The sequence below is a fragment of the Manis javanica genome, chromosome 5 (genome assembly GCF_040802235.1).
Source record: "Manis javanica isolate MJ-LG chromosome 5, MJ_LKY, whole genome shotgun sequence".
Lineage (NCBI taxonomy): Eukaryota > Metazoa > Chordata > Mammalia > Pholidota > Manidae > Manis > Manis javanica.
In genome coordinates this window covers 79,049,611-79,066,339 of record NC_133160.1, presented here as the reverse complement: position 1 = coordinate 79,066,339, position 16,729 = coordinate 79,049,611, and the positions used below count along the sequence as shown (strand labels likewise).

The 16,729-nt window shown below is 36.6% G+C and overlaps 1 protein-coding gene across 35 annotated transcripts in view; it reads right to left on the bottom strand.

Annotated features, from left to right (window-relative positions):
* CAMK2D (calcium/calmodulin dependent protein kinase II delta) overlaps nt 1-16,729 on the bottom strand; it is a 308,632-nt gene that overhangs the window by 56,973 nt on the left and 234,930 nt on the right. For all 35 annotated transcript variants that reach the window (XM_073237126.1, XM_073237125.1, XM_037001121.2 and 32 more), the window contains 2 exons: nt 11,018-11,120; nt 4,335-4,418 (listed from right to left, as the gene is read on the bottom strand). In XM_073237126.1, coding sequence (XP_073093227.1) covers nt 4,335-4,418; nt 11,018-11,120 — 187 coding nt within the window. The remainder of the gene's footprint in view (nt 1-4,334; nt 4,419-11,017; nt 11,121-16,729) is intronic.

Sequence of the window (16,729 nt, the reverse complement as noted above, 5' to 3'; positions counted from 1 at the left end):
TGAAAAGCATCAAGTTAAGAAAACCATAAATACTGTATCTAGAGAAATGTAAGGCAGTATATAAATTCCTAGTAAGAGGATTCTGGTAGAGACCATGATTGGGAGTAAAGCTCCATGGCTGAAGACTGAGGATGTAGGCCATAAAGATAAAGGCAGGGAGCTTCCAACTGTGGAGCATGCCTGAAACAGTCCTGGGTAAGGTGACCACAGGACTGATGGCAGCCACAAATTGCCTAGCAGGCTTGAGATTTCAAAATGGTAAATACTTTTTAAAAAGTGCTTGATGCTGATTTCTCCCAGCTGAAATATGAAGAGGCTAAGGTCCAAAAGCTGAACCTAAAATGACTATGCAAGAAAAGAAAAAATAAATTACAGAGTATTCCAGAGGTCTGTCAACAGTCCTGGCACAATTTGTGACAGCCATTAAGTTATTATCACTCATAACTGTTCTGAGTGTTATCTAAGCTCAGGTACATATCTAACACACACATTGGCTATGTTCACAGGTTTACATTTAGTACTTTTTAAAGCCAAGATGTAGATGGAAGTTCTGTTGAAAACTATTGATTCATTGAATCTATAAACAACATTTGCTCATCCCATTAAGGAATCATGTAAATTGGCTATATATATGCAAGAAAACCATCAAAGTCATTTCCTGTTGTTAATGGAAAACCACAAGAATATGTTTTTGCTTCATTAATGTGTATTATTTACTTTCCAGTAATGGACTAGGTGCTTTCAAAGACTGAGTACAGGTCAGACTATATACTGTGTGAGATCACAAAAGCAAAGTAGTGGTGGTAAGTATTTAAAATATCCTGTGTAAGGGTAACTGCATATTTCTATTAGAACTAGTATACAGACTTCTTTTAGCTCTTTTACCAATGCTGTGCTTCACTGTGCTGTGTCGACTGCTAAAAAGACAAAGAATCTCCTGTAGTGAATGCTCATAGTTTAATTCACACAGAGATTAGCTGCCATTCTGCTAAATGGCTTGTTCCCCATTTCTCTAGTTACCGGCATAGTGTCATTTCTTACCACACTACCCAATGTCTAGCTCTGAAAAGAAGTAATGATTCAATTGGGAAGAGCTAGTGCTGATGGAGGGTCGAAAAGGAGTTTCTCTCAAGATATGCCATACTCTAAAAGCAATCAAATAATGTGTACATTACTTTGGTAGTTATTACAGTGAGGAAGAGGAAGGGTGCATCGTCTTATAAAGTGAATCAGCAGTAATGCAGAAATGTAACAAAAGAAGAATCTATTATGGTGTTTCTGGTAGTGGGTGGTGGGGATTATTTCTCCAAAATATGTGATATTAGAAAATCTGAGGCATTTGTGTAGTTAGCTGTGTGACCCCAGTGCACTTCTAGGCACACAATTAAAAGGTGCCACCATCTTGAAAGAAATTAGAGGCTGGCAGCAAATATATGCTCTAAGTGGGGCCTGGTCTGTCACAACGGGAGTTGACTGTTTGTAGACAACTATGTAGAGAAAGCAAAGGAAGGACGGAACTGAGCAAAACGAAAGTTGGCTCTGGCCACAGCAAGACAGGTTGAAATCCATGAGATGCTCTATGGCTCCAAGTTCCTAGAGAGTCATTCCAGAGATCTGGGTGTGTACATATATATTTGTATTTATACTTCTATCTATCTACTTACTTGTGGTTTTTAAGAATATTATATAGCTTAGACAACAAGGAGGGAAAAAACTCTTTACCTATCTGTCTTCCCTCTTCTAGCCAAGAAAGTTAGAGTATCTATCCGGTAAGTTACCTTACATTGCACAGATGCCATTATTTAAAAGGGTGAGCCGTGCAAACCACATAGTGGAAGTGCACACAAACAGAAAATCCCAAAACCAAGTATGCTCAAATCTACCAAAGTAATATTAAAATTGAGCATAGTTTGTCTGTTGAATCTAAACTCTGGTGATATCTCTCAGTTACTGAAAATACAGCTGCCCTGCTCTTAGCTCAGAACCACAAAAGCAGAAGGCCCATGCAGGGACTGGTCCTTTCTATATATGGAAGTTTCATCATTGATTCTGCTCCACAGCCACAAAAAGAATCCTCAGCATAAAATATCAGGATTTTTGGTTTATTTTTAAAGGATCTGATATTCTTCAACAGCAATAAAACTGATGCATTGAGAAAAAAAAATTTTTTTAATGCAAGAACCAAATAAATGATTTATTTATTTGGTGTAAAACTGGTTCACAACAACATCTTTTGCAGAATAAAAGGCATGCAAGAAAAAGTGAAACAATGTTTAAAAGTGAACAAAGGAAGCAGATAGAGAATATTTAGTTTTTGTCTATTAAAATGTATTATTTGATTCTATCTCTTTGAAGGCTACACATCAGTTATCTGAAAAACTTCACTTATAATGAAACCCTCTCTAATAATAATAGTAATAATAACTAACACTTATTGTATTAAAAAATCCTCGGCAATCCTAGGAGGCCAGTATGATCAGTATCTCCCTTTTATGTGAGGAAGCTGAGACAGGGAGACTGGATGATTTGTGCTGGGTCAGAGAGCAAGAGAACTGAGCAGCTGGGTCGGTGAGGGCTCTTAACCATCACACATACTGCCTCCTACTTACGAAACACATGGGAGGGAGGAGGAAATGGAGGAAAAAATGGGAAGGAGATGAGGTAAAAGAAGAAGGGATAAAGGAAAGTGGAGGTGGGGGAGGCTGGAGATGACCTTCCCATGACAGAGGGAGAGAACGGCCCTGAAAAGCTCTCAGCTGGAGTCCTCCTGGCCCTGCTGACTGACTACTATCCCTCCAGTGTTCAAAGTCCCAGGGCAGTACTCTGGCTTCACGCCTCTCAACTCTACCCTCCATAAGCCTATCCGTGTCAGCCTGCCTCCCAGGACACTCTTTGCTGTTTTTTAAATATCAGCAGAAATAGATCATTGATGGGAACTGATTAATTGCAAGGGAAATATTTGAGTTATCTGCTGTTAACATTTAGATTTGAACAAGGACATTTTGTGACAATGTTCTAACCCTAAGGCATTTTAGAGTTCATGCTGAGAAGATATTCTCAGGTAGGCAGGAGAAAGAGCTTGGGTCACACCAAAGACCTCACCATTTAATTAGGTGACAATTTAAAACTTTTAGAATAATAATGTTTTCATTTTAAAATTCTTTGAAAACCATAAAATATCTTAATTTGAAGTGTACCTACCTCATACAATTCTATGAAGGTAATACATTCCTGTTTTATAGGTAAAGAAACCAACTCAGAGATAGTAGAGTTAGGGTTAGTTGGTGCAAAGCAAAGACTTGAAATCAGGCACTGTGACTCCGAATATGGTGCTCTCCTATAACTGCTTTCCTAAGCATGGACATAATCTTAAAAGCCCATCATGTGTCTAGTTTAAGATCAAACACCAAGTTGCTGTTAATGAAATAAAGCCAACAAGAAATATAGTTTGGGGTAATCTACCACTACTATTAAGCAGTGGTAATGAATTTATCTATTTTTTTAAATTTGATTTCATAATCAAATAAAGTTTATCTACTCTCTTCAGGCTTACTGAAAAACACCAAAGGCAACTGAGTCTGTCTGCAGCACTCTGAAGCCACACTCTAGACTGGAAGCAATGACACAGTGTCAGGAACCTGGAGAATGAGTTCATGTCAAGAACCCTAGTAGAAAAATATTTCAGAGCATCCTCTAGTACCCCTTTAATTTCAATCTCTCACCTATTCGAAGTATATGCCAGGACTTGGAAATTCCATCGTAAAAACTGTGATGGAAACTTATCTCTGAGCCTGCATGGGATATGTACTTGATTAGGGTTGTTTGCTAAGGGCGTAAATCAGAGTTCAGTCCCCACAGGAAAGTCAGTTTCATTCTTTTCCAAGATCCACTGTTTCCCTCTTAATCCCTGCCACACATTTTGTGCAATCACAGTAGTTGTTATAAGGGCTGCTTGAATAAGGTGAGAGGACAGTAGCATAAATGCATGACCACGACGGAATGCTCTGTGTCCCCGATCTCAAAGTGCTTACCCTGACTGGAGCATTAGCATCACTGAGAACTTCTCAAAAATGAAGATGCTTCCACCCCAGACCTACTGAATCAGAAACAGCCATCTGTGCTTTAACCAGCCCTCCACATGCTCTTATTGTAGGATAATGTTTGAAAACTAAGTTCATCACTACAGAGTGTACATTTCAAATTTAAAACAGGCATTATTTTACACCAGACATGGGGAGTTGACGTCAAGATGAATCTATAAAAACAAATCTTCTATTTTTAATTGTAACAATACTGGTGTACTATAAAACATATATGGAAAAATGATTCCTTACCGCATGCCCACATATCCACTGGCTTTCCATAAGGATCTTTACGTAAAACTTCTGGAGAAAGATACCCAGGTGTGCCAGCAAAACCTATGGAAAATTGAGGTTAATGAGTCAGAATTGAGTTGACAAAACCAATAGGAAATGGGAAACTAGGAAGAAAACAATTTGGGGTCATTTTTTTGTCTGATGATAAATCTGTCAAAATAAAACAAGTAAAACAAGGCTCTCAGAGTACTAAAGTAATGTGGACTAGTTTCTCTCTATAGCAATAGCAACACAAATCTGTCCTGCTTCAGAGGTTTTTAGAAAAAAATAGTGATTTACAGATATGAAGGCCACTCTATTGCATTGTGAAGTCATTGTGTATGCTTAAGGCCACTTGGTTAGCAGTTCTTATTCTCACTTAACTTACATGGGAGTTGAAAGTAAACTTGTGAGGGGGATCAGAACATGTCACCCCAAAACATGCCACTGTCGCATATTGATGATTTTGAGCTGAAGGCAACTGAGAAATGGCAGATGCAGGAAGAGCTCTTTCATCTTCCTTCAAGTTGGGCATGAATTTCTTGTGAGAAGTGCCCTCTTTGCATCAGAAAGAGATTAACTTTCTTATCACCAGACATGGGGAGCTGATGTCAGGATGAATCTATACAAACAAATCTCTTCTGTTAGTTTCCCTCATATATTTCTTAGTTGCTTCCCCACAATTTAATGCCCAGCCTACTCTCTTTATCCAGTGTCCTTCTCTATCTTCACAATTTATCACTCTTTGTTAAAATGGGATGTAAGTCCTTGAGTCTAGCCTTTCTTTAAGTCTTCATTTCTTTTCAAGGAAGGCCTCTGTGTGCATGTAAAAAATTAAATATTAACATCAAATAAAATTTCTAAACTTTTCTCCTGTAAATTTAACTTTTGTCAGTTCAGCTCACAGTACCAGCCACAGACCTAAGAGGGGAGAGGAAAAGACTTCTCTTTCCTACACCTGGGAAGAACTGAAGGAGAAAATTGAAGCTAGGGTTCGATTCTTGCCAAAGATGATAGTTATCATGAAACCTACAGAACTATATTATAGGAATCATTCACTTATAAAACAGAAGGACCTAAAACACAGATCCTAGGGACAAATTCAAAGTAAATATTTTTGAAAGTAAGATAGATAGTGTTGTGGCAAGGGGGTTGGGGCTGAGACTAACTGAAGAACTCATTAGGAGAAGAAATAAGCCCCAAATACATCAAAGATTCACTGTGTACTAATAAATGGTCTGTGTGTACTTATAATTGGCAACTAAAGAGGAGACTCAGGAATACTCAGATGAATCACTATGGAACACATATCAAATAGCCTTTTAAGAGATGAGGCAAGAGAAACCACATGGCAAAAAAAAGTGTCATATTAGATCATTCAATACAGAACCCAATATGGTACACTTAAATAACAATTCTAGAGTAAAATATTTCTTATTTCTGAAAATAATAGTTTTCAAATAAAAATATTTATTTTAAGAAAATACCAAAAATAACTACTCTCATTTGGAGGTTTTCTTTAAAGGCACACTCAAAAAATGGAAAAACTCCCTTAAAAGGATATATAATCAGGAATTCCTCTGACCACAAAACAACAGATGAAGCATATTACGCATTTCCTGGGAAATTCCCCCTCCTCATATTTGTGACAAATGCATGTGCAAACACAATGTGCAAAAAAGGTATAAAAACAAGCATATATATGATAGCATGTTACTTCTCCGAGTTCCTTCAAAGTTACTTCTCTGAACAAAATCACAGTAGAAAATGGGGCAAATGATTTTGAACACCCACTCCCTTCATTACGTTTCCTTTTCTTTGTTTTGGAGTAAGATGGTGGACAATGAGAAGCGTCTCTAAGAAAAGACCTGTGTGTTTTTGTTTAAGCTTATTACATGGGCCATTATGGACCTACTTCTACCTTGAAACTGACTTGAAAGAAACGTTTGCTTGGTAGTTGTGAGGTGACAGAATCACAGAGCAGGAATCTATTGCCTAAAGTTTGAGGATGACCTTAAGCAGTGATGTGGGCGGATGGCACAACAATTTTAAAGGGCTTCTGGTGTTTCTGGATGCCATTCCTGCTTTTGCTGTCTTCTCATTCCAACCCCTCCCAAGTGGACACACAGACAAAGGGAATCCAAGAGGAACTGATGCCACAGTCCAGATTAAAGACCAAGGTTCGAGCCTACAGTTTAAGGTCCTTTATCAACTGGTTCCCCTTCATTCATCCAACCTGATTTCTTTCTACTCCTGAGCACTTGACCTGCTTCATCTTTTTAAATTCTCCTGCAAATAGACCCGTTATTCTTGTCCTTGAGGTTACTTTTCTGTTCCTTGAATCTTCGATTTTTTTCTCTACATTTTCTCTACCAGAGGGCAGCTCTAAATTATTTCCATTTTAGAGTTCTTCTTAGCTAACTACAGTTCTCAGGGGTCCTTTCGAACTCTGAATTTCGACAACACTTTTATATACAATCTGTACCCTTCTATCTATAATTGCTAAACTTTAATGTATTTTTAAAAATAATATAGTAGAATACACAGCTTAGAGGAAGAAATGTTAATGATATTTCATCTAGTTAGAAAAGAGGGCAGTAAGTTGCTATGTAAGAAAGGAAAATATAATCTTAAAGGTAAATTATTATTAGCCTGTTCTGGAAACTAAAATGCTAAGAGAACACCCATTACAGTTATTCTTATTCAGGACAACTACCATCTGAGCAGCCAGTGGGGTCCTTATCCATATGAATACTGAAGCATACATTTAAATGCATGAATGTTAAAAAACAATATGCTGTACACTATGTTCTCATGAATACAGAAATACTAAGGGTAAAATGGATAGGGACTTCTTTGGCAAATTAAGCTCATGAGAATCTAGTTTATCATGATATATGCCACCTGCAGGAAAATTAATGAGAGCTTCCCTTTTTTAGAGATAGCATGTGTTTCTTAATCTGAAAATCCAATAGGAATACAAAGAAAATAGAATTACTTACTGTTGAAAATGTATCCTTGCAACAAATTGCCATTAAAAAAACCTTAATATTTAAAAAATGAGATGTGATAGCAACCAAGCAAAATAATTCTTCCAGGAAGCAAGTTGGTGGTAGTTATCTTTTTCTCCTAGAGGCAACAAAAAACTAGAAACTTACTGCAAGTAGCATTTTGAACCCCACACAAGAAACAAGCTGTATTCGGATAGTTCTCTTTGGTATGTTTTCTAGCCATCTTAACAGGTGTAGTGACATAGGGTAATATTTCTAGCATTTTTGGTTAGTATTCAAATGGATTAGGGCCGGGAGGACAGAAAAAAATGAACAAGAGAAAAACAAACATCTGGCCTTGAAAATGAGAATTAAAAAAGATTAACAATAAACTTCCACAATGCCTTATATAGTTTTTTCTTATTTGCAATAGACTTCATATTTGTTAAAATAAAGTTATGTGAAAGCCTTAAACTCTGAAATTATGCATAATGAAGAAAGAGTTCTGTTCTTTTCTTATTAACATACAAGGGTTTCTCTCCACCCAACATTGATACTACATTTCAAAAGACAAAGTTAATCAGCCAAATACATAAGACTAAGATGACAGATAATGAATAAATACCAAGACAAGTCATTCATAGTAAAACATATCTTTACTTCTAAAACCTATAATATATCTGGCACTACACCCAAAAGAAATGTAGTTTCTTAGGATACCATTAAGATCCACTTGAACTTGAATAGAATAAACTAAAACAGCTAAAGGAAAAGAACAAGAAACATGTATTCTCTTGAGCTTAGAAACTGTTCTATATTTTTGAAATGCTGAATTACCTTAGAACTTAAATGTACCTCTTAAAAGTTATTCTCTAATAGGTACTTTATTTAGCAAGAACTCAACTATTGATAGCACCACACTGAAGAGGAAATGGAATTTTGATTCCTGATCTGTCATTATTCTCTGGGACCAGCTTGCTTCTAGAAATGAATGACCACTATTAGAGAGGCTGTGTACTAGTATTTGGATGCTATTGCTTTCACTAACTTGATACTCAGGCTTCCATTCACTGAGTCACTCAACAACTTTGAGTAGGCAAAGAACTGTGACAATGTGTTGCACACCAAGATGGGTTTGAAAACTTATTCAATATCTTTCATGACCCAGGCATGTTCCTGTGGACATATAACAGCCTTGTGAAGCAGTGTTTATAATCTCTACTTACAGAGAGGACATGAACTTCATGGAGTTAAAGTGACTTGCCAACATCATACAGCTATTAAATATCCATATTTTATATTAGGGTATAAGATCAGGTATTCTAACTCAACAAGCAGATTTTTTTCCCACTCTACACAGCCCTGCCCTCAAACAGCTTGTGATCTAGCAAAGGAGAAAAAAATATAGAACTTAATTCCATCATTCTTATAAGCACCAAGCCAAGTTGCTGATGTTAATTTTGAGCCTCAACTCTGATAGTAAGGCTGGCCTTATTCCTGATATCCAGTCAGCATCTTGTACCCTGTGCTGGCAAGTACATCCCTGAGCCTCCCTCCCTATCTTGGAATCCTGCTTCATACCTCAAATTGTGTGAAGTAGGACCCTGTTTTGCTCTAGACAGGATTGCAGTACTATCTTTGAACCCAACCTCTGGGGCTTTGATTTCCTCTAAACAGACTCTGGTAGTGTTCAGAGTCCCTGTCCACTCTGCATTTGTGTCTGGAACTTGCTTGTTCCTATTTAAGCTATAATCATGCATAATGTGAATTAGTGCATTAGCCTAACTGGTTACTTGCCTTCAGGGTAACTATTCTTATGCCCCCCTCCCATTGGTACCCAGATCACTGACATAGCATAAACCCAATTATGTCACTCTCTACTTAAAATCTTTTACAAGATCCCTGAAACTGCTAAGACATAATGTCCTTTCCTACCACATTACCATGCATCCCAGTATACTTTTTACTTTAGCTATGTCAAATTTCCTACTGTTCCTGAAATAGAAAAAAATAGTTCGTCCCTGGGTTTTTGCAGGTCTGATCCCTATGACCGGGTGTGCCTTTATCTCCTTGCAGATGAACAAACCCTCATTCACTCATTAGGGAGGCAGAGGTGTTACCCCAAATAACTAAAACTCCCCAGAGGCAGAATTTCATACTTCTCTTTTGCTGCAGAGCACCTCATGCGTGCCTGTTGAGGTGCTCCCACACTGCCTGGTAGGTAGTTATTACATGGAAATGTAGGACCTCCTATTTATGTATCCCATTAATGGCTCTGCATATCTTAGTGATAGCCTGCTACTTCTTGTTGGACCCCAACTCCTGTTACTGTATGTTCCTTATCTGTGTCAACCATGGTCTTACCCAGGATACAAAGATGTCTCTGAATCTTCAACTTAGAGAATTCTATGTCCTACCCTCCTATTTGCTATTAACAGGAACAAGCTTGTTCATATGTCAAAATATGCAAACCCAATGCCAAGTTTGGAGATATTAAACTCATCCAGTGGCTAATGAGAGACAACATAAAAGGCAGGAATCACAGACAAGGATAACAGTCAGTTACTCATGAAACAGTCAGTTACTCATGAAGCAGAATATGAGGTCCTATATTAAGCTGCTGGCAAGGGAGATGAGGGAGGCTGGCATGCCACCCACTCCAATTAGCGAGCTGGGGCAGATTAGGCATATGTTGAGTCCTGGGAGCTCTGTGTACATTTTAAGAGATATGTATGTTTAGGGATACAGAGAAGTGTTTGCAGATAAAACAGAAGAACTAACCATTTTTTGAGTTCGCTTTCTTTTGTTGTTCAGAGGAAAAGCAATTAGAAGTGAAGGACATTTAAAAGAATTACCTAATCTCAATACATTGAAAGTCAGAAAAGGAGTAAGACTGAGGCATGGGGAAACGTTGTATTTCAAGACATGACATGAAAAATTGGTTAATACTAGGCAATGGCAGAAAGAGAGGCATGAGAAAAATCAGTGGATGAAATAATGTAACAGGTTAAATATTGAAGTAATCCATAAGCCAGGTCAGAAATACTCTAAATTTATTTAGAATTCATTTCTTCCTTAATTGTAAAGAAACAGGAATTTCATCATATAGAAATTTCAAAATGAAAATTTTGAAAAGGAAACTAGTAGTTTAGAGAAATAGAATATAATTAAGATGAAACACTATATATACATAGATTACATCTATCTACCTATAGATACATTTAAAAAATATTTTTAAAAGCTCTAATTTGTTACTTACAAAATATGTGAAATATTCTATATTTCCTGAGTATCTACTATTTACACAGCAGTTTTTGATACCAAGTGAGGTTATAAGTGAACAATCAATTTTCTCTCAAATAAAAAAAATTCTCTTAGAATACTGCAAACCTCCTATTAATTATTAGTATAAGATCCATTTTCTTATCCACTGTTGAAGAAAAAAAACCTCTGTTATTGCTTTCCTGTAAAATATTGTCCCTTAAATTGTTTCTACATTATATATCCTTTAATGTCAATAAAATTAAGTAAGTGCTTATAAAGGTCCAATATCTTAAAGTTAGTCAAATTGGTGCTAGAATGAACATTTCTGTTTTGTTTTGGCTGGGAAGTGGAATCTGACTGGTCCTAGCGGAGTGTGAATAGCATGAAGGGGAGAGAGGCTCGACTCACCGAACCATGCCTGCTGGTCTCCTTGAACTTCTATGGCTAAGCCAAAGTCTGCCAGTTTCACAGCTGCTCCCTTGGATTTGCTAGCTAAAAGCAAATTCTCAGGCTTTATTTAGAAAGAAAAAAAGAAGAGACTGAAGTGAGAACCTATTTTACGTGACTACTCAAAACTAACATTTTATAACATCAGGGAAAAAAAGTCATGCACTGTCCTCTTTCCCGGAGACTGGCATTCCTAAATCCCAAGGAAAATGTGGTTAGAAAATGATTAAAAATTAGCATGTGTGCAGGCTTCAGACAGCTGCATACATGTACTGGGGGGATACAGGGCAGAAGAGAATGAACTTGGGGAGATCAAATGAATGGGAGCACCTGTCTTGACCTGCTCACATGTTTCCATGGACCACTTAAGGTCCAGACTTGGCCAAAGACATCCACTTAGAAGCCTAACAGAGCATAGACATTTTCAGCAGAAGGAAACTTGGCAAAATGATAACAAGAGTTGGACCAATCTACAGTCATTTGGCAAATGAAGCTGTGCAAATTAAATCTTAGTTAACTTCAAGAGTTTGGACCCAAATGTAGTGATTTTGATTCTTGAATGTTTCCAAACAATTTTTGACAAATTTTGGACTCTTATTCTGAATTATATATTGCAATTGCAGTCTTTAAGAATCTGTTTATTCTTAAAGGCAGAGAGAGTATATTACTATTTGCCAAATGTTATAGTTAGCTTTTATTTCTTCAGAAGCCAGTTCTTAAAATGTAATTTACATGTCTACAAAGTGTGATTTAAAGCATTACTTATATATTTATTCTCACATCTCAGAATACTTTTGAGAAAGATAGATTTTTATTTTCGTGGGTACTTATCATTATTCAAAGACTAATAAGTCAGTCTTGGAATAAGGCTGTGTCTATATCACTGTTTCCCAACCAAGGCATCGAGACACTGGCACTCTGAAGCTAAGCCTCAGGGCAATCTTGGATGTCCTTGGATCATCTTTGTGGGTTTTAAGAAATGAAGGGAGAAGGTTAGGAAAAGAAGGCCAATCACTACATATAGTGAAGTCTATCATTTCCCAGTATCTGGAAAAACATATGCCTGTGTTGGTATATACATAATGGGAGAGTCACTCAACATCTTACCTTGGGATAAGACCCAGAAAATTTAGAGGTGTGTCTCAGACTGAAGAAAGTTGGGAAACAATGGACTCTACAAGTGCCAAAACGATTGTCTGATAAATCTAAAATTCCAATCAGTCAAATTGGTTTTGTTTCTGTGTTGATAAACAACAAATATTTTTTCATGAAATTGCCTACTTTTTTCTTATCAATTAGTCAATTCTGTTGGTTGTTTTGACCTTGCATAAACACAGCCTAAACCAATATTTAATGTACTAATTAAGCCAGCCATGCAAATTAGCAAAGACTCATAACCAGAACTTGGAAGAAATTAGGTTAAGTCTATAAGAAATAAAAGAGTGTAGGCAAATAAGTTTTAATCAAGTACCAGAATTCTTCAGGCTATTGCTGCTCACTGCCATCAGATTCATTGCTATTATGAGAATTGGTAATTGCAAGGAAAACTTTGTTATTTTTTTGGGCTGGTGGGGTTTTTGAATTACCTTAACACTAAATACATGATAACTTAATTTGGACACTGGGATGAAGATGTCTCAAGAACATGAAAGATCTCCATGCTGAAATAACTTTTAGTAAAACCTAATGTTTGAAATTACACTTGGGTCTCTAGTTATCTATCAATATACTATAGTATATAGCCATGTTACATTATTAATAGCGACATTTTATTTTCCCATGGTCTACTACATTCATGCATTTTCTAATTTAATCAAGAAGTGATCTCTAGCTATTAATTAATGTTATAAATGACTTGGAAAAACCACATCAAACTATTAGCAATAGTTTATTTCTTTGTAACCTTCACATTCAAAAGCATTGAGATGTCAGAGATCTCTGCTAATACCCATCTGTTCTAATTTGTCAACCACAGACTCATTGAAGGGCGTTCCAATACTTTACAAATCACAATCATTTTAGGTCTTCTAAATGAACTGGAACTGAAGTTTGTTCAGCAAATGCTAGTGTCATCAGTGAATAAACTTTTAAAAAACTTTATGTGCTTTTATTCTTATCACTAAATCCAAAAGCTTCTGGGCAGTGTTGTGTGCATAATGCCCTGAAACACCACGTATCTGCCAATTCAGAAGAAATGGGACCCCTCAGAGTTTTATCATGCATGGCTTCTGAATGACTGGTGCAAACATTCACACCTAGAGACAACCTAGAAGACCTCTCTGAAGGGCCCTGTGAGTCATCCAGGAAAAAAGTAAGTCCATCTGGATCAGTGTTTCACCTTATAAGCATGAAGACTGTTCAGCTGCAGTCATGTATAAGAAAAGGCAGGGATTTTTCAAGGTTATTGCACAGATTTAAAAGTTAATAGCACTGAAATGGCTTCATCTTTACATATACCTTTTAGGCAAACCTAAAATATAGGATTATGAAAGGCAAACTGAAAAATCAAGATGATTATTTACTTTGTTGAAGCATTATTTGCTTTATGAAATGTTTCATCACAAGCTTGCTTCTAATGGTCAGCTTCAGTGCAACATTCAAAATATCATACAAATTTGATTTTTATACAACTCTTTGGAATATATCCAAAGTTTGAATCATCCTATTAGCATGTTCTACCATTCATATAGCCTCCAACTTAAAAATACACTGTATACAAAAGTTTGTTGGCAAGTAGGTTAGTTCATATTCTGAATGCCCATAGAAAGAAGATAAATATGTGGTTATATTCCACCAAAGCTTAAATAGCAGAATCTCTCAGCTAATCAGTGGCTGCTTCCTTAAAAAGGATCACCACTATATTCTTATCTGCTACTAATCAACTATTTTGATAAAGGAAAGATCAGAAATACAGGTGTTCCAATGCAATTAGTTGAACATGGGGGAGTAGCACTGAGGGAAATGGGAAACATTATTTAGAAAGAGAGTGAAGGTCTAGGTTTATGTCTAGGGCCTGTTCTTGACTATGTGAATGGAAACTCATAGACTTTTGGAGCTACTTAGTTTCTTCATTTCTCAAATGAACATTATAGGTACATATTGTATCTCATACCAGTATATATGCAATTATAAAATCTCACTGGATTTTATCACAGAAGCTCTGTCCTAAGAGACAATGTATAAAGTAGTGATTAGCAGTTACACACCATTGTAGCTGGCCATTTCAATGTGCAGAGCATTGAATATTTGTGATGAATGTTCATAATTTGATGAATGTCTGTATTCCTAAATTTAATGCAATCTATTATGGTAATCTTTATACATTGAAATTCTCTCTAAATTCTTTGAATGCAATCACATTTTAGGTTAGTTTTTAAATAGATTCTACTGCCGTTCTCACACTGAGGTTCCTTCCCCACCCCATTGCTTCCTAATGATGCAGGATTTTCCATGACATCTGGTCCTAGTGTCAACAACCATTTATAGCATATCAGCTGTAATGAGCAGCAACTGTTTGCAAGTTTTGTTCTGTACTTCCATATGGACACAATGGCAACTTTTTTCATTGTGATTTGAGATTTTCTTGAAACTATTCAGATATCTCAAAGTACCCAGGCAAGTTGTTAGGATCACTTTTAGGACTGGAAGAGACTTGGAAGATAAAACAACTCAAACTCCTCAGTTCCTAAAGGAGGCAGGGTGATCCAGATAGATGAAGCCAGGACTTAAAGCCAGATTTCCTGACTCCTTCTTTTCAAGATGTGATACTGAGGAAACTCCTCTGATGGCATACAGATGGTTCATTTTCAAAAGGTGCTCCATTCAGTAGATATTCATAGAATTTGAAGTACTTCCCCAAATTTTCTACCCATATTCAAATAAAACAAGGGGAAAACATAAAAAAGACATAGTTTTAATTTGTTTCTCAAAAATCCCATGAACATATCACAAGACTTTCCAAATTATGATCTTTATTAAGGAATGCTACAGCAAAGGTGATAATTATCTTCAGCATTAGTCTGTGTGTAGATTTATCTGTGCACATATGGGGTAACTACAGAGCTAAAATAGCTCAAACATTAGGAACATATATGTGGGTAGTTAAAACATGTTTTACTTAATGGTTATGCTTTCTTTATGATCATAATACCAAGTTACTAGCTTTCTTATTTCATATGTTACATTCCCTTGGATATTGGTTGTTAAGTGAAATTCTTTTTAGGACTTCTTTCCTTTATTGGAGAGTCACCGTATTTCACATGAAGTCAACCACTCTGCTCTGGTGTGTTTTCAGTCACTTTTCCTTTGCCAAAGAAGGTGTGAACAAAGCTCCTAGAAATAAACTTGATGAAGTTTTGCATGAATTGAAAAGCTTGAATATCAAGCTCACTAATGCATATGGTAGTTCTTTTGTACAATGGTACAAGTACTTTTGCTTTTATTTTTATATGGACTGAATGCCTGAATTTAAGTACTTAGCATAGTTTTCAGCTGACTCACGTGCTGTAAATTTGTGATTAGGAAGTACTATTTTTATCACCATGCATGTATGAGAAAGTTTGTAAGAAATCACTGTGTATTTCGTTCCTGTTTCTTGATTTACTCCTACATTAGCAGCATGCACTATCAGGTGGATGGAAGCACCAGAGCATACCCAGAGCGAGACTGTTACCAATTACCTGCTGTTTCTCCACAGCCTGACACACTGGGCACTCAATATAGCAGCATTAGAATGATGACATGAATTCTGGAATTTACCACATACATAGTTGTTTCTGAAATACCTAGACATACATTATATGCAAATGACAAGTTCTTTAAACTTTTATTTAAATATGGTTCTGAGAAAAGTGGAATAATTGAGATTATGTGATTGTTTATAACATAGAATTCAATTTGATAAATCTACTACCCACAGTTAAACAAGAATTTGCTGCATGTGTGTCGTTTCCTCTCCCACCCCCAAACCAAGTCCTTTCTTTTCTGGCTATAAATTTAATTTTATTCCTATGAAACAGTCTTTAAAATATTCCCAAATTTTCAGAATTATGACCTTCATCAAAATCAATCAATCAGTCAACCTATCTATCTATCTATCTATCTATCTATCTATCTATCTATCTGTCTGTCTGTCGGTCTGTCGGTCTGTCGGTCTGTCGGTCTGTCGGTCTGTCTGTCTGTCTATCTATCTCTCCCATCCATCCATCCATCCATCCATCCATCCATCCATCCATCCATCCATCCATCTATCTATCTATCTATCTATCTATCTATCTATCTATCTATCTATCTATCTATCTATCTATCTGTCTGTCTGTCTGTCTGTCTGTCTGTCTGTCTGTCTGTCTGTCTGTCAGTCTGTCGGTCTGTCTGTCTGTCTATCTATCTCTCCCATCCATCCATCCATCCATCCATCCATCCATCCATCCATCCATCCATCCATCCATCTATCTATCTATCTATCTATCTATCTATCTATCTATCTATCTATCTATCTATCTATCTATCTGTCTGTCTGTCTGTCTGTCTGTCTGTCTGTCTGTCTGTCTGTCGGTCTGTCTGTCTGTCTTTCTATCTATCTCTCCCATCCATCCATCCATCCATCCATCCATCCCTCTAATGATTTTTCCATTAAATAATGCTGTTTTTCAGGAGGTAGACTCATAAGAAAAG